The 17,688-nt window shown below is 43.2% G+C and overlaps 1 protein-coding gene across 1 annotated transcript; it reads left to right on the top strand.

Moving 5' to 3' along the window:
- Positions 1–434: 434 nt before the first annotated feature.
- On the top strand, positions 435–6,724 carry LOC115684622 (vacuolar protein sorting-associated protein 45 homolog). The gene is made up of 13 exons (XM_030609429.2): positions 435–624; positions 837–1,038; positions 1,150–1,229; positions 1,458–1,685; positions 2,453–2,578; positions 2,692–2,772; positions 2,869–3,010; positions 3,136–3,314; positions 4,016–4,171; positions 4,657–4,764; positions 4,835–4,956; positions 5,600–5,731; positions 6,106–6,724. Exons 1-13 carry the CDS (start codon positions 535–537, stop codon positions 6,164–6,166), a joined length of 1,707 nt encoding a protein of 568 aa, XP_030465289.2. The 5' UTR covers positions 435–534; the 3' UTR covers positions 6,167–6,724.
- Positions 6,725–17,688: the final 10,964 nt, after the last annotated feature.

Genomic DNA, 17,688 nt, shown 5'->3' with positions numbered 1-17,688 from the left:
ATGCCGAGCGTAGGAGTGGGGTGGCAACCCTTGGCCACGCGACACGGATTTGCTAGAGGTGGCAATACGGGTCACGAGCTTATTCATTAGCTCAATTTAGTGGGCCCAGGTTAAAAATGGGTCGCTCGAAATTTTGAAATGGGTCAAAACGGGTTTGAGCCGCCAAATTACGACGGGGCGTGATTCGAAACCGACGACATGTGTTTCTACCCATTTTCAATAAGGAAGCAAATTGCAATCCCGTGAGAATTATCTAGGTGTCGAGACGAATAGTTTGCACAAAATACAATGGCACGCCACGCGAATCCAAGCTTCGCGGCTCGTTCGCCCTTCGGGCCCAGACAGGCCCGGACCGAACGGGCCGTCGCCGATGACCGACCCGAAAACCCGTCTTTGGGAAAAACAAAAAAAAAAGGAAAAAAAAAAAAGCAGGTGAAACCAAAGCTCGGATCTGAGACTCGGTGCTGAAATACCGGAAGATTTCGGAGGACGAAGGAGGAGGAGGAGCTCCGGCGAGGACGGTGATCGGCGAAAATGGTGCTGGTCTCGGCGGTGCGAGACTACGTCAACCGGATGCTGCAGGACATATCCGGCATGAAGGTCCTCGTCCTCGATTCTCAAACCGTAAGCTCCCTCTTTCCGACTCCATCGCCTCCCCGCCCGGGGGGAAATTTCGCAATTTCGCCCGCTTCCGGTTCGCGCGTTGTCTCTCTGGATCGTCGCCGCTTTGGTGCGGAATTCGCTTGCTTGATCGATCGAGGAATTGCGGTGAGGGGATGCGATGTTTGACGGAATCCGCGTTTTTTGTGGCTGCGGTGGATTGTTGTGATTCGCAGGTCAGCGTCGTTAGCGTCGCGTATTCGCAGTCCGAGCTCCTCAAGAAGGAGGTGTTCTTGGTGGAGGTGGTGGACTCCATTTCCAAGTCTAGGGAGTCGATGTCGCACCTCAAGGCGGTTTGCTTCCTCCGCCCGACGTCGGAGAACGTTCAGCATCTGCGGCGCCAGCTCGCGAGCCCTAGGTTCGGAGAGTATAACCTCTGTGAGTTCCTCTAATCTCTGTGTTGAGGGTGTGGAATCGGTTGTCAGCTTTGAGGTGATTGTGGATGGGGATTGAGTGATGATGATGGTCGATGCCGAATTTTTTTTGTAGTTTTCTCGAACATACTGAAGGATACGCAGATACATGTTCTGGCTGATTCGGATGAGCTAGAGATTGTTCAGCAAGTTCAGGTACTCGCGTTTTCTTTGAATGTTTAATGCAAATTGCGCTTGACTTGGTTTTACAATTCACTTCCATGACAAAAATATGCACATTGAAGACCCATGTTCACTCACTTTTCTTATTTTATTTGTTGTTAATATTAGCTCAAAGTTCAGTTGGTCAATGCTGTGTAGTATTAGCTTGTAGTGCCATCATCTTTTCTGTTGTTAGATCCAACCACCGATTTGATATTGCAGGAGTTTTATGCAGATTTTGTTGCTATAGACCCTTTCCATTTCACATTGAATATTCCGTCAAATCACATGTATATGCTCCCAGCAGTTGTCGACCCCCCAAGATTGCAGCAATTCTGTGACCGAGTCGTTGATGGTGTTACTGCAGTATTCTTGGCCATGAAGCGGAGACCTGTGATCCGTTACCAAAGGACCTCCGACATTGCAAAAAGGATAGCACAAGAAGCGTCGGTAAGCAGGGTTTGAATGCTAGAGATTCCTGGAAATAAAATATGGTTCTAGGACATGTATTTTGATGTTTTTCTTAGTTTGGGCTGTGGAGTTCTACTCAAATATAGTAGGCTACTGTAACGATTTTGGAATGAGGAAACAATGTGCTTTTGTAATATATTGACCTTGGGATGCATAGAGTTTCTCCTCTAGACTCGTAGATGTCTTCCCAAGGGCCAAGCTTTTCTCCATCAGTATACTTAGCTTCTTCTGAGTTGATATTTTCTCCTGTGTTCAGTAGAGTTATCGGGCTAATTCTTCTGGGAGTAAATTCTGCAACTCTACTTAATGTAGAAGTTTGCCTTTCGCTTTTGTGTGCATCTTATATGCTTCCATGCCCAGCCTCATTCATAGTAAAATTCTTCCCTTATCGCCTAACAGGTCAAATTGCATCTTCCTAATTTGCATCCAGTAATAGTATGGTTTACTTGATTTTTTCAGTACGTCCATCTCGCAACACTCAAACCACTTGCCTGTTAACATAGATGATTTGTTATGATTAAAATCAAGGCAATAGATATCCCTTCAAAGATTTGTTTGGTGAAGCAAGTTGTAAATTGCCTTTCAAAATTGTGTGTACTTTTGACTTTTGTCCTTCTTTAGTGGCTTACATGTTTAGTTTTTTTTTTTTTTTTTTTTTGCTTGGCGGGTTATTGAGGTTTAGTTGAATTTTATAGAAGGGAGAATCTGATTTTCGTTGTTTTTGCTTTAATGGTAAATGTTCGCAGAAGTTGATGTATCAACAGGAAAGTGGACTTTTTGATTTCAGACGAACAGAAGTTGCTCCATTGCTGCTGATAATTGATAGGAGGGACGATCCTGTGACTCCATTGCTGAATCAATGGACTTATCAGGTATACAATTACTATCAGTATGACTAAGCAAGTACCTTGTTCTTGCTAAAAAGGCCCGATCATCTACTTTAGAGTCTGATGAGCAATTAATTGGTTTCATGAATTTTTTCTAGGCAATGGTTCATGAGCTGATTGGCATTGAAGATAACAAAGTTGACTTAAGAAGCATAGAGAAGCTGCCTAAAGATCAGCAGGTTGTTTTCTTTCTTCCTTTCTCTATCTTGATTTCCATAATGAATAATGCATGTGTCTGATTTTAAAGTTGTTTTTCTGCCGTGTTCTCTTCACAGGAGGTTGTACTGTCATCTGAACAAGATGCTTTTTTCAAAGCTAACATGTATGAGAATTTTGGTGACATTGGAATGAACATCAAACGGATGGTTGACGAATTTCAGCAACTTGCCAAAAGTAACCAAAATATCCAGACAATAGGTTTGTATAGAACAGCATGAAAGCTTTGTACGATTTGACTTTGCATTATCGTAATCGCTTAGTGCCACGACTCTGTGGAAGCATAATATGTACAGATATTTACCCAATGGTCTGATGTTCTGCAGAGGATATGGCCAAATTCGTTGATAACTACCCTGAGTATAGGAAAATGCATGGGAATGTTTCAAAGCATGTGACATTGGTTACAGAGATGAGCAAGATAGTTGAAGAGCGAAAGCTAATGGTAGTTTCGGAGACAGAGCAGGAATTGGCTTGTAATGGTGGCCAGGTGGCAGCTTTTGAGGTACTGTCAGCATTTATTCTATACTACATATAGAGTTTATCTGCTGTGCATAATTTCATGTGTTACTCTGTGGGTGTTTGGTTGCTTTGAGGACTCAGAGTCTGCAATCATATATTTAAGATTTAAATTTGGGAAAGATAGTGCTAAATATGCCGCCACATGATTCTTTGTATTTGACATAAATGAAAGATGCTCATTTAATAATGCTTACAATTTAGAGAAATTAGCTTAGCTTCATGTCTTGACCATTGTCATAGAAGTTAACAAGATTGGATTGTTCATGGACAAGTGTTGCGTTTGTTTCAGAGGCTGTTATTTTAGAAGTTCTGCTGGCATGAATATAAACCTTGGCAATGTAAATGGCTTGATAGGCAATGCCTTGGTCATGCCCACTGATTAAAGGGGTGCTGCAGCTTCTGCAAGGTGTTTTTGAACACGTCAAGTCGCAGCTCCTCCACAGCTGCAGCATCTTAACCTGCTTTTAGAAAACAGCTCCACAGACCGCATCCTAACCTGCTGAAATTCTCCTGGTTTTGACCTCAATAAGCTTCTGCATTTTCTTTAATATTCTTTGTAAATGTTTCTATCTTTTTATATTTATTTGTAATTCTCTGACTGGTGAGTGTAATTTTTGTTTCTGTTTAGTCAATTCAGAATGTTGGCATTTGGTTCTAATAACCTCTTTTAAATGTTTCATTTAGGCTGTGACGAATCTTCTGAACAATGAAAATGTGTCCGATATCGACCGTCTGCGCTTAGTGATGTTGTATGCACTTCGATATGAGAAGGAGAGCCCTGTTCAGTTGATGCAACTCTTCAACAAGCTAGCTGCTCGATCTGCCAAGTACAAGCCCGGGGTAAAGGGAGACTATTCTTGTTAGCATACTCTGAATAATGTTAGACCCAAAAGGGAAACTGATAGTAATAGCATTATCCTCCTTTTGAAGAATGATTATACTATTTTTCTTTATTGTCTCTTCCTCATGATGCTCTTTTGATGGCCATCTATTGTGATGCGGATGTTTAGTGCAGTTGCGCTATTGTCAGATACCAATTTGCTGTGTCATGTGATGACCACTTATCGAGAAAAAAAGAAAAAGGGAAAAAGAAGACATGATGATCAAGGATTCTTTCCTTGTGCAATATATTGGCTGAGGGAACACATAAACCTGCAAATTCAATATTTTTTGCTTTTTCTCTTATGCTTTCTGTCAAAAACATTAATTTCAGATGTCTATCTTTGTAAGCTCATATTGTGGTACAAATGACTTTAGTAGTCTTATACATGTAACTCTTTCTAGTCATCAAATCGGGAAATAACTGCTTAAATCATGAATTTCAGCTAGTTCAATTCTTACTGAAGCAAGCTGGTGTGGATAAACGGATTGGAGATCTTTATGGGAATCGAGATTTTCTGAATATTGCTCGCAACATGGCACGCGGATTGAAGGTCTGTTAAGTAAAGTGGGGTTCTTGTGACACATATGCTGTCGAAACTGATTGCCGTCTTTCTGTTTCAGGGGGTGGAGAATGTATATACACAGCATCAACCTCTTTTGTTCCAAACCATGGAGAGCATCATAAAGGGCCGATTGCGAGATGTGGATTATCCATTTATTGGAAACCACTTCCAGCAGGGCAGGTGTGTTTGTGCTTCTCTCTGTAATGATGCTGAATTGCACCTCTGTTTTGATATCAAAGTTTGTCATTCCTTGAAATCACTCACTTTGTGTGTGTTTTGAGTGAAGGCTTCTGCTTGGATTTTGTGGACATTTTCTGGTTCTTATCTTGAGTTTAATCACTTCGAATTTATCCCACTTGCTGTCATGAATCAAGAGTTATGATGGTTTTACTATTGCAAATTTGAGCACAAGTATGCTTTTTGGACATGAAATTAGATGCTCAATTTGATGGGAGTTACTAAAACATGAATATATAAATTACATAATGCATCCTTGCCTTTGGCATAGATGGTAGGATATGTTTCAAACTGTTACCTAGTGGTCTTAGGTCATTAATACAGTCTCTTGTGAAGCGGTATGGACGAGTATCAGAAGTGGTGAAACTAGAATGTGGTTTGAATTGGTGTTTACAGAGAAATTGTACCTCTGTATGTGTGTTGGAGAGGGAGTTGTGGGGGGGGCGGGGGCGCGCTGGGTGGTGGCATTCAGAAAGAGTGTTCCTGTGAATTTGTAAGATAAATTTGTCGATAAGGTTGCATTTGACTTTGAGATCCTACATGATGTGCCATGCAGCTTTTTCTTAGTCCTGATTTTTGTTTGCAGGCCACAAGAGGTCGTTATTTTCATTGTCGGTGGGACAACTTATGAGGAATCACGGTCTGTTGCTCTTCAAAATGCTAGCAATGTGGGAATTCGTTTTATACTTGGTGGTTCTGTAATTCTGAACTCTAGAAGGTAATGTGCAACTCCCGATAGTCATATGGTAGGGCATATCTAGGATGGAGGTCATTGATGCAGAGGTCACTACGCTGTAGTTCGTCAGCTGTCCATGAGCTTAAAGCAGATAGCTTTTGCTTGATGCTGGCCTCATCTTTCTGGTGGCTGTTGGCTTCTTGGGTGGGGATTTTCACATTGTCTTTCTGTCAAGTCCATCCCTAGGGGTGTTTTCTATAGCCCTCTTCCATAACCTGAGATTTTATAATTGGCGAAGGGCTTATGTGGAACTTGTCAATTGTCATCATATATCATCTTATCTAGCCACGCTACAATATCGCTATCCTTTTCTCATGGGTACCCTCATATATAAAGGAATCTGCTCTGCAATGTAGGTTTTTGAAAGACCTGGAAGAAGCTCAGAGAATTGCTCGTTCCAGCACCAACATGGTGTGAAGATCAGATCCTCTTCTCGGCAATTACCAATTATGCTGTTTATGTTCAATTCTCATCCACAGAGTCTGCTATCTGGAGCAGCTTGTTAATATCATTAGAAGAAAGCTGGCTCCTTCAGTGTCAAGCCATGCAGGAGGAACATCTACCTAGTTCTCCACGATTAACTCGAATATTTTCGTGCTCCAGTCGTATAGATTTTGCTCCGGGATAGAGAAAAGATATCATATTCGCACGGCCCTATGGCTTTTTTTGTAAAACCACAATGAGGATACAAATTTTGTGTTCTTGGGGAAAATGACGGTGACTAGTGAGATCCGACTTTTCCTCTTCGATATTTGCCATAGAAGTGCAGACACCGCACATAACGGGAAGCTGTATGGACTAGTAGCATAGCTGTGATTATCTTAGACTGGTTTAGTTACGAGGAACCCGAGATTGATTTTACGGGGCATTGTCTATAATCTTTGATAAATCTGGGTTTTACCCAATTGGTCTTTTGGTCTGTTGGTTTTGTAATGGATTTTGCTGTGAAAGATTTGTATCATATATGATCGGAAACACCACGATGCCCCTCTTTCTGTCGATAGTTCATCTTGTTTGTCTCACAACCAGAAGCACTTTTGGCTTTCGATTTTTATATGCAACGGACTCTTCATGTTGCCCCCGGATCCATGCTGCTTTCGTTTTCTTTCTTATACTGCAAATTCCGACGGAGGATGGCAAACTGTGGAGATGCACACCATCGATTTCTCCATGCACGCAGTAATTGCTTGCGCCCGCTCATCGAGCCTACTTGTTTGTCATCGAAACCGAATTTATTTTGTCAATAGTTAAAACAAAAGTCGCTTCAATCAGAGACCATGTAATGAGAAATGTCGTCAACGGTAAATGTTGACAACTCTTAGGAGCTATACGAAATTAGCACGTACTGTTTTATGATTTTTTTTTATTTTTTTGTTGACAATTTTGAGATAACAAGCTCCCAATTAAGATTATTCTTGTGCATTTCAAATTTTGACTTTTATCTAATTTTTAAATGCACGAAACCTTTTATAATATGCGGAAACCGACGCGCAGAGCTATAAATTATTTTAACCTAATTCTTGAAATAAGAAAAAACCTTCTTTTATCTGAACTTTGGAGGAAAATTCATAACCCGAGATATTAAGAAGTAGATTTTTCTCCCTTCCAGGCTGGACAGGAGCTAAAATAGGAAAGTTTTTAGCAGTTAAAGTCAAAGAGAACCGAGTTCTAACTGCCCTATGAATACACCTCTTCCCGCCAACAAAAACACAACACAAAGACCCCGTCCGAATAAGAGTAGTACTAGTACTAGGTTTCCTCCTCGCTTCATTACATCTCTACGCCTGCCCCTTACTTTCCCTGATTTCATCCCATCCTCTCCAATTCCGATCGTCGCGTTCCCTTCCTGAGAAACCCTTGAAGCCAATGAAATGAGCAGCCCCGCGCAGATCCCTCGGCGAAAGCGCACCGCCCTCGAGTCGCAGTCCCCGTTGCTGGCCAGTCGGCTCGTGGATTTCGCCAACAAGGTGAAGATCCGGTTCCCGCGCCGCCCGGATGTGTTCGCGGCGTTCTGCGAGGCCTGCAGCCTGTGCGAGGAGAAGGGCGAGGAGTGGGTTTTCGGGAGGATGCGCGATCTCTTTGCAGATCATCAAGACTTGATCGCGGAGTTCGCGGAACTGCATTCGAAGGGCTCCGCCCTGATGGACGGCGCCGAAGGCTCTGGCCGTTGTGCGGCGATTGGCGGGTCGGGGAACGAGCTCGAGGCTCTGAACACCGGCGAGAAGCCTGAGATAGAAAGAGGAGAGCCGAGGAGTTCCTTCCCAGCGCCGGTCAAGAACGCGCACGAGCGCATTCTGTTCGACTGCGAGGACGACATGTGCGACCTGGATGTGATGATCGGCCTTGTTCGATCGGCAATATCCCGCATCGGGCGCCACCTGGCGGCCGGGCGCTGCTATGGCTGTCGCCTGACGGCCGGAGAGCTGAGGTGCATCAGGAATATGTATGGTGACCAAGGGGCCGACATGGTGGAGCTTCTGAGGGAGGACCCAGAGCGCACGCTGCCGCTTGTGCTGAGCCGGTTGCAGCAGAAGCACGACCAGTGGATGGCCTACCGATCGGATGCTCGCAAGGTCTGGAAGAAGGCCTTCGTGGAGCACCACCGGCCTTCGTTGGGCCGTGGAGACACCAGAACCATCACCATTGAGGCTCCGGTGGGCACCGGCAGCGGGTCTTGCCCTCTGGCGGAAGCGCCGGAAAACGTCGGTGTGAATGTCCGCTTGAATCTTTTTAGCAGAAGCCAATGTGGACCGATGCGGCTCGTGATCGGGAGATTTTGTGAAACCACGATCTCTAAAAATTTGAGTTGTTAAATGAAAAAGTGGTTTAATATTTGTATATTCTGACATTGATGCCTTTTGCTGAAATTTTGTCACTTTTGGAGTTCGAATTTGTATATACTGATATTTGTATGGTCCGTTTAGAATGCTTTTGATTTTTGTTTAACTCCATAACTTCTAATTATGACGTAATAATCCTTTTTTGCTGTATTCATCAACGTCTTACATGATATGACTTTCATTTAACAAGACGTGTGCGAAAACCTTCCAAAAATATAAGTTTAAGAATACTTTCAAGTGGATAAATAAAATTAGTATAACATGTTGACAATTTTTGTTTTGGTAAGAAAATGAGTAAAGCCTGAGTATTACATTGTTACTCTCGTAATAAAACTTGATCCGCCTATCAAATTCTAAAGTGTCATTTGCATCACGGAATTGAAAGACCCAATTTTCCTATTAATCTGCGCATGAATCATTCCCTAAAAGTATGTATAATTTTGACATATAAAGGGTTAATGTCGTCAAAGTTGAAGGAAGGAAAATGGCCACTTGGGAGAGTCCACCTCTGCAATAAGTTTGGGAATGCTTAAAGAGATGGCCAATATGAGACCCAAAAAAAAATCCCAAAGTCCTGTTTTGAGCCAAGAGTACACTGCCCACAGTTTGTACAAACCCAACGAATGAATTACTTGATTCATTACGAAGAAGCCCACCTGCTGAAATTAAACCTGGATTGCCTTTAAAGACGTCGGCATTGATTTTGATTCAATTAGAAGGAAGGACGGTCCACCCTACAAACTCAATGTCGATATTTTTAAAGAAATGTTAGGAATACACGCTATACATAACTTGTGGATTCTGACCCAGCTACCTAGCTACTGGGCAGGCCAGGGCTAACGTGATCCAAAACCACCGAAGTGGACTCCACGTAATCAGCAAACAAGACATGCTTGCGTGTCACTTTACAAGTCATATAATTTTGAGGCACCGTCAGCATTTATTCCATACAACATTGCCAGTTTCATCTGCTATGCGTAATAAGCTCGATGTGTGTAACTCTGTGGGTGTTGGGTTGCTTGGAGGTCTCAGAGTCTGTAGTCGTATTATGAAGATTAAACCTTGGAAAGATAGTTCTAACTATGTCTGCCGCACGATATAACTGACAGATGCTCGTTTACTAATGCTTACAATTTAGGGAAATTTAGCTTAGCTTCATGTCTGGACTTTTGTCATAGAGGTTAGCATGACTGGAAGTTTTCCATGGACAAGAGTCGCGTTTGTTTCGGAAGCTGTCGTTTCAGGAGTTCTGCCGGCATGAATATGAATAATGGAAATGAACATGGCTTGATAGGCAATGCCTCAGGTCATGCCTACCTGTTAAATGGGTGCTGCAGCATCTGCAAGGTGCTTGTTGAACCCCACAAGTCACAGCTTCTCCACAGCTGCAGCATCTCAACGTGCTTTCAGAAAACAGCTTTACTTAACAACCTGCTATTTCAGACAGCTCAACTCATTCACATGTCGATGGGGATCGAATTCTCCTGGTTTTGGCCTCTATGAGCTCCCGCATTTATGTTAATATTCCTCGTATGGATGTGAAATGTTTCTATCTTCTTCTTGTACTTGGTAATACTGCTAATATGTGTTTGTTAATTCTCAGACTTTTGAGCGTATTATTTGTTTCTGCTGAGTCAATTCAGAATTATGGGCTTTGGTTCTAATAACCACTTTTAAATGTCTCATCTAGGCAGTAATGAATTTTCTGAACAATGAAGATGTGTCCGATATATACTGTCTGCGCTTGGTGATGTTGTATGCACTGCGCTGTGAAAAGGAGAGCCCCGTTCAGTTGATGCAACTTTTCAACAAGCTAGCTGCTCGATCTGCCAAGTACAAGCCCGGAGTAAGGGAGAGACTATTCCTGTTAGCGCACTCTAGACAATACTTAGACCCAAAAAGGGCAACTTATATTGATAGTATTATCTCCTCCTTTGAAAGAGTGATTGTAATATTTCTTTATTTTCTCTTCCCCGTGATGCTCTTTTAATGGCCACCTATTGGGATGCAAATTTTTAGTGCAGTTGCGCTATTATAAGATACCAATTTGCTGTGTCAGTGATATTGGCTGACGGAACACATAAACCTTCACGTTGAATTTGATTGGCTTTTTCTCTTATGCTTTCTGTCGAAAACTTCAATTTCAGATGTCTATCTTCTTTAGTTCATATATATGGCATTTTGTAGTCTTACACATTTTAATCTTTCTAGTGATTAAATCAGGAAATAACTGTGCCTATATCATGAATTCCAGCTAGTTCAATTCTTACTGAAGCAAGCTGGTATGGATAAACGGACTGGAGATCTTTATGGGAATCGAGATTTTCTAAATATTGCTCTCAACATGTCACGTGGATTGAAGGTCTGTTAAGTAAAGTGGGGTTCTCGTGAGATAGAGATGCGGTCGAAACTGATAATGTGTTTCTGTTTCAGGGGGTCGAGAATGTATAATACGAAGCACCAACCTCTTTTGTTCCAAACCATGGAGAGCATCACAAAGGGCCGACTGAGAGATGTGGATTATCCATTTGCTGGCAACCACTTCCAGCATGGCAGGTGTTGACCAAATCGACAGGATCCTCCTATTTTGGTATTACTTGTTGCTAATGGAGCACAGGTCCCGACACAAGGAGCGGGAAAATTTAAGATGTTGTCTAAGAGTTCTATCGCTTTGATCGTACTCGATTTATCTTCAAGTTTATTATACTGTTAGTAAGTGTACGAAAGAATGGAACCGCAATGTCATTTTTTCTGCTTCTAAGGTGTTACTTCAGATTGCATCACCAAGAGGACGATTGGTGAAGGGAGGTTGCAGAATGGACTCTATGTCATAGATCAATACCCCAAGGCATTGAGTGCAATCCAGAATGCTAAGAAGATGTCGGAACTATGGCATAGACGCATGGGTCATCCGTCGATCGATTTTACACACTCTTGATAGATCTTTATCTTATGATTCTAGTTCATGTGATTGTTGTCATTTCGCCAAACAACATAGACTTCCTTTTCCTAAGAGTACACATTTCTCTTCGAATTATTTGATTTAATTCATTCGATGTGTGGAGTGCTCCCATTGAGTCTCGGGATGGCTATAGATATTTCATCTCTTTTATTGATGATAAGTCTCGCTACATGGTCATATCTGCTCAAAACCAAAAGTGAGGTTCTTATTGTTTTTCAGAATTTTGTGCTATGATACAAAATCAATTTAAGACAAACATGAAAGTGTTGCGCACGGATAATGGGACGGAATACACCAATCAAGCATTTCAAGCTTATTTGCGCAACTTGGGTATTATTCATCAAACTTCTGTGTTGGGACGCCCAACAGAATGGCCACAAGCAGAAAGGAAAAATCGTCATCTTCTAGAAGTTACTCGGGCCTTACTTTTTCGGGAATATGCCCAAAACATATTGGAGCGACGTTGTTCTCACCGGGCATTGCTATATTATTAATCGGCTCCCTAGCCGAGTGCTTGAATACAAGATTCGGTAGAAATTTTATATGGGAAGAAGTTCAATGTCTCACATTTGAGGATTTTTGGCGAGTACATGCTACGTTCACTCGAACGATGGTAAACTTGATCCACGTGCTCGGAAGTGCGTGTTCGTTGGCTATTCTTTAGCTAAAAGGGATACAAGTGTTACGAGCCCACCACAAAGCGCCTCTATATATCCCGTGATGTTCACTTTGATGAGACTAATATGTATTATTCGACAGAGCCAACTTCGGGGGAGTACACCAAACTCTCAACAGATTATGGAGAAGTTGCCCCTGTCCCTATTGTTTTCTTCACCCCCCTGTCCCTATTCTGCTTCACTTGTGGTACCCACGAATGTACCCACTTTAGAAACAAGGGATGGAGGACGATTAGAACATGACACCGAGCTACAAAGAAAATCTAGAGCCGATGGCGAAACTCACTGGGGAAGAAATCATGACAGAAGAATTTTCTCGGAGCATCTTCACCACCGGTTCGCCGATCTATGAGGATTTCTAGGCCCTCTGCTAGACTTCGAGATTTTACCACATATCACACGGTACAGTATCCCATCAAAGACTATGTCAATTATGACAAAATTTCGCATCAATTTTGGTGTTTCTTATCTACTCTTGAAAGTTCAAAAGAACCCAACGAGTTATGAAGAAGCCAAACATCAATCGGTGTGGATTACGGCTATGAAGGAGGAACTCCGGGCGCTTGATAAAAATCACACTTGGGATGTGGTGCGATTACACGATGGAAAGCGCTCCGTTGGTTGTTGTTGGATTTACAAGATTAAATACAATAGTGATGGCTCAAAAGGTATAAAGCTCGCCTTGTAGCTAAAGGCTACACCCGGACCTACGGCATTGACTACAAGGAGACATTTGCTCCGGTTGTGAAGATGAATATACGGTTCGTGTTCTTATGTCCGTAGTGATCCAATCATGGGTGGTCGCTTTGTCAAATGGACGTGAAAAACGCATTTCTTCATGGAGACCTTGAAGAAGAAGTGTATATGGATCTTCCCCGGTCATGCCTTGCAAAATGAAGAAAGGATGGTTTGCAAATTAAGGAAGTCCATCTACGGACTTAAACAGTCTCCTCGAGCATGGTACGGCAAGCTTAGTGGTGCACTTACAAAGTTTGGGTTTGCACGAAGTATGGCCGACTCATCAATGTTTACCAAATCGATGAGGGTGGTATTGTAATTTTACTCGTCTACGTTGATGATATTGTTATCACCGGAAGCAATAAATCTGGAATTGAGGCTCTCAAACAATATCTTCGTCGAGAATTTGATATCAAAGATCTTGAAAAACTAAGGTATTTCTTAGGAATTGAAGTGGCCAAAGCTCTCACAAGGGTTTGTTTCACACGAGAAAGTACATTCGAACTTGTTAAAAGAAACAGGGAAAATGGGGCCAAATCGGCAAATGTTCCTATGGATTACAATAGTAAGTTTGCCACGATAATACTCCCATGCAAGACATTGGAGCATTTCAACGTCTCATAGGCAAGTTGATTTACTTGACTATTACTCGACAGATATTACTTACGTAGTTAGCTATGTAAGTCAATTCATGCAAAATCCGACTCAAGGGCACATGGATTTGGTTGATCGATTGCTTGAGGTACTTGAAAACTACACCAGAAGGGGTATTTTAATGAAGAACAATGGGCATACGATATTGTCGGGTATGCGAGATGCTCGACAAGGCAGGAAGCCCCAATGACAGAAGTCTACTACGGGCTTTTGCACCTTCGTAGGAGGTAATATTGTTACTTGCAAAAGTAAGAAGCAAAATGTTGTTGCTCGTTCAAGTCTTTGACGGAATATCGAGCAATGGCTACTACTACTAGTGAGATAGTTTGGCTGCACCTTCCTCTCGGAATTAGGGTGCAAACCAAGAACGTCACCTACGAAGCTGTTTTGTGATAATCAAGCTGCTGCTCATATCGCCTCAAATCCCGTGTTCCATGAAAGAACAAAACACATTGAGGTAGACTGCCATTTTGTACGGAAAAGGTTCAGATAACACCATTGAAACTCCCTATGTTCGAAGTGAAGATCGGTTGGCCGATATTTTCACCAAAGCCCTTGCTAAAGGACCATTTCAGACATGGTGAACAAGTTGACCTCTGATGATATCTTCGGTCCAACTTGAGGGGAGTGTTGACCAAATCGACAGGATCCTCCTATTTTGGTAGGAGAAAATTATAGAATATTCTCCCGATTTGGTGTTCTTTCCTTGTTCAATTGTTACTTTGTACATTCTCTCGTAATTCGGAAACAATTATGTACCTCTATCAATAAAAGGCGGTCCCTCTCTCAAAGAATTGATAACAAAAGAAACTTTGAGAGAGGATTCCCGAGGACGTAGGCTTACTTAGCCGAACCTCATTAAATTGTGTTTGCGTTCTTTGTCTCTAAATTTATCAGCAGGTGTGTTTGTGCTTCTCTATGTAATGATGCTTCATTGCACCTCTGTTATGATCACAAGGTGTCTGTCAGTCCTTGAAAACATTCACTTCATGTGTGTTCGGAGCGAAGGCCTCTGCTTGGATTGTTGTGGACATTTTCTGGTCCTTGTTCTCAAGTTTGATCACTTCTTAGAACTCATCCCTAAATTTGTCGAGAAGGCTGCATTCGACTTTGAGAACCTACATGATGTGCCGTGCAGCATTTTTTTACTCCTGATTTTTTGCTTGCAGGCCACAAGTTGTTATCTTCATTGATGGTGGAACAACTTATGAGGAATCAGTCTGCCGCTCTTCAAAATGCTAGCAGTGCGGGAGTTCGTTTTAGACTTGGTGGTTCTGTAATCACTCAACTCTAGAAGGTAATGTGCAACTCCCCATTGTCATTTGGTAGAGGATATCTAGGGAGGAGTTCGTTGATGTATAGTATAGGTCAGTATGCAATAGTACTTCAGCTGTCCAAGAGCTTAAAGCAGCTTAGCAGTTAGGTCTAATCACTTTTGGTTGATGCCGGCTTCATCTTTCTTGTGGCTGTTGGCAGCTTGAGTGGGGATTTTCATATTAACTTTTTGTCAAGTCCATCCCCAGAGGATCCTTCTCTAGCCTGTGATTTTATGTTCAGGGAAGAGCTTCTGTGGAACTTGACAATTTTCATCATGTGATCATCTTTATTCAGCCATGCTACAACATGGCCATCCTTTTCTTATGGGAGGTTTTCGAAAGACCTGGAAGGAGCTCGGAGAACTGCTCATTCCAGCACCGCCATGGCGCAAAGATCAGATCGTCTTCTCGGCAATCATCAATTCTGCTGTTTTTATGCTCGATTCTCATCCGCAGAGTCTGCCATCTATCTGGGGCAGCTCGTTAGTATCACTAGAGGAGAGCTTGCTCCTTTGATGTCGAAGCCTTGCAGGAGAACATCTACCCAGTTGAACATTGATCAACTCGGACATTTGCCCGCCGTGGCGATATCGATTTTGCCCCAGGATAGAGAAAAGAGATGATATTCGCATGCCCCCGGCTCCCCCTATGTCTCTTCTGTACAACCACAATGAGGATACAAATTTTTTTTTGGTGATCATCCCATCTTTAATGAACTTGGATTTGTAATTGTTGATCTCGTTTGTCCGTCTCACAACTACCAAATGCACTCACGATTTTCTTATACTTGCAAATCCAACAGAGGGATTGCAAACTGTGGAGATGCACACATTCATACGATTTGGACATGCGCACAATAATTGCTCGCGCCCGCCCGCCGAGCCTACTTGGTTATCGTCGACACAAAATCTATTTTGCTAGTAGCCAAAACAAAAATCATTCTAATTAAAGACCACACAATGAGAGATTGCTAATTTATTAATCTTTTGTTTTAATAACAATTTCGAGATAAGATGCTCTCTCAATTAAGATTATTTCGTGCCATTCACATCTTAACTTTTATTTAATTTTCAATATGCGAGACCCTTTACAGAAATCAACGTGATGAGCTACAAATTGTTCTAACCTAAAATTTTCCACATAAAATAAAAAAGAAAATCCTCTTTTATTCGAATTTCGGAAGAAAATTCGTGACCGGAGGAGATATTATAAGTAGATATTGATCCCCCCCGTCCAGGCTGGACAGGAGCTAAAACAGGAAAGCTTTTAGCAGTTAAAATCAAAGAGAACCGAGTTCTAACTGCCCTATGAATACACCTCTTCCCGCCAACAAAAACACAACCCAAAGACCACGTCCGAATAAGAGGAGTACTAGAACTAGGTTTCGTCCTTGCTTCATTACATCTCTACGCCTGCCCCTACCTTTCCCTGATTCCATCCCATCCTCTCGAATTCCAACCGTCGCGTTTCCTCCCTGAGAAACCCTCGAAGCCAATGAAATGAGCAGCCCCGCGCAGATCCCTCGGCGAAGGCCCGCCGCCCTCGAGGCGCGGTCCCTGACGCTGGCCAGCCGGCTCGTGGCTTTCGCCAACAGGGTGAAGATCCGGTTCCCGCGCCGCCCGGATGTGTTCGCGGCGTTCTGCGAGACCTGCAGCCTGTGCGAGGAGAAGGGGGAGGAGTGGGTTTTCGGGAAGCTGCGCGATCTCTTCGCGGATCATCAAGACTTGGTTGCGGAATTTGTGGAACTTCAGTTAGAAGGCTCCGCTCCGATCGACGGCGCCGGTTGCTCCGCCAGTCGTGAGGCGTTCGGGGGGTTGGGGAATGAATTCGCGGTTCTGAACGATGGCGTGAAGCCCGAGATAAGAGGAGATGAGGCGAGGAGTTCGTTCCCGGCGCCGGTCAAGAACGCGCACGAGCGCGTGCTGTTCGAATGCGAGGACGACATGTGCGACCTGGACGTTATGATCGGCCTCGTTCGTTCAGCGATGTCCCGCATCGAGCGCCATATGGCGGCCGGGCGCGCCGAGGGCTGTCGCCTGACGGCTGGAGAGCTGAGGTGCGTCAGGAGGATGTACGGCGACCAAGGGGCTGACATGGTGGAGCTCCTGAGGGAGGACCCGGCGCGGGCGCTGCCACTCGTGCTGAGCCGTTTGCAGCAGAAGCAGGACCAGTGGGTGGCCTACCGATCGGATGCTCGCGAGGTCTGGAAGAAGGCCTTCGCGGAGCACCACCAACCTTCGTTGGGCCATGCAAACACCGACACCATCACCGTCACCGGCAAGGCTCCGGTGGACTCCAGCAGCAGCACAAATTGTCAGCCGGAAGCGGTGGAACAGGCGGAGCAGAAGTTGCTCGGCAAGCCGATGAGTTGGTGGGCGGAGGAAGCACTGAAAGGGAAGTGTCTCGCCGCTTGAATCTTTTTCAGTAGAAGCCAATATAGACCGATGCGGCTCCTGATGTGGCGTGCCGAAATTTTGTCACTTTTTAGAGTTGGAATGTCAAATCTTTTTTAGATATAGACATTGCTAATTGAATTTTAGTTGTTTCGATGATTGAAGAAAACAAGTACTTGTTTCGATCAACGTTTGCAGCCGTCCCATATCAAATTTTGATATGTTCGATACGATATCGGTTTTGACCGATCACAACAAATGTATGATTTGATTAGAATGATTATGACTTTAGTTTAGTTCCATAACTTCTAATTTTGACATAATAGTCTTTCTTTCCATATTCATAAATGTCTTGGATG

This window comes from Syzygium oleosum, unplaced genomic scaffold, assembly GCF_021117445.2.
Source record: "Syzygium oleosum isolate NSW1041296 unplaced genomic scaffold, Sole_v2.1 Sole_v2.02, whole genome shotgun sequence".
NCBI classification, from domain to species: domain Eukaryota; kingdom Viridiplantae; phylum Streptophyta; class Magnoliopsida; order Myrtales; family Myrtaceae; genus Syzygium; species Syzygium oleosum.
Note: the sequence above shows the minus strand (reverse complement) of the source record. Positions and strands in the feature narration are given on the sequence as shown.

Coding starts and splice junctions, on each gene's coding strand:
- LOC115684622 (XM_030609429.2), top strand. CDS start 535: ATGGTGCTGGTCTCGGCGGTGCGAGACTACGTCAACCGGATGCTGCAG. Junction 1,039..1,149: donor GTTCGGAGAGTATAACCTCT/GTGAGTTCCTCT, acceptor TTTTTTTTGTAG/TTTTCTCGAACATACTGAAG. Junction 4,957..5,599: donor AACCACTTCCAGCAGGGCAG/GTGTGTTTGTGC, acceptor TTTTGTTTGCAG/GCCACAAGAGGTCGTTATTT.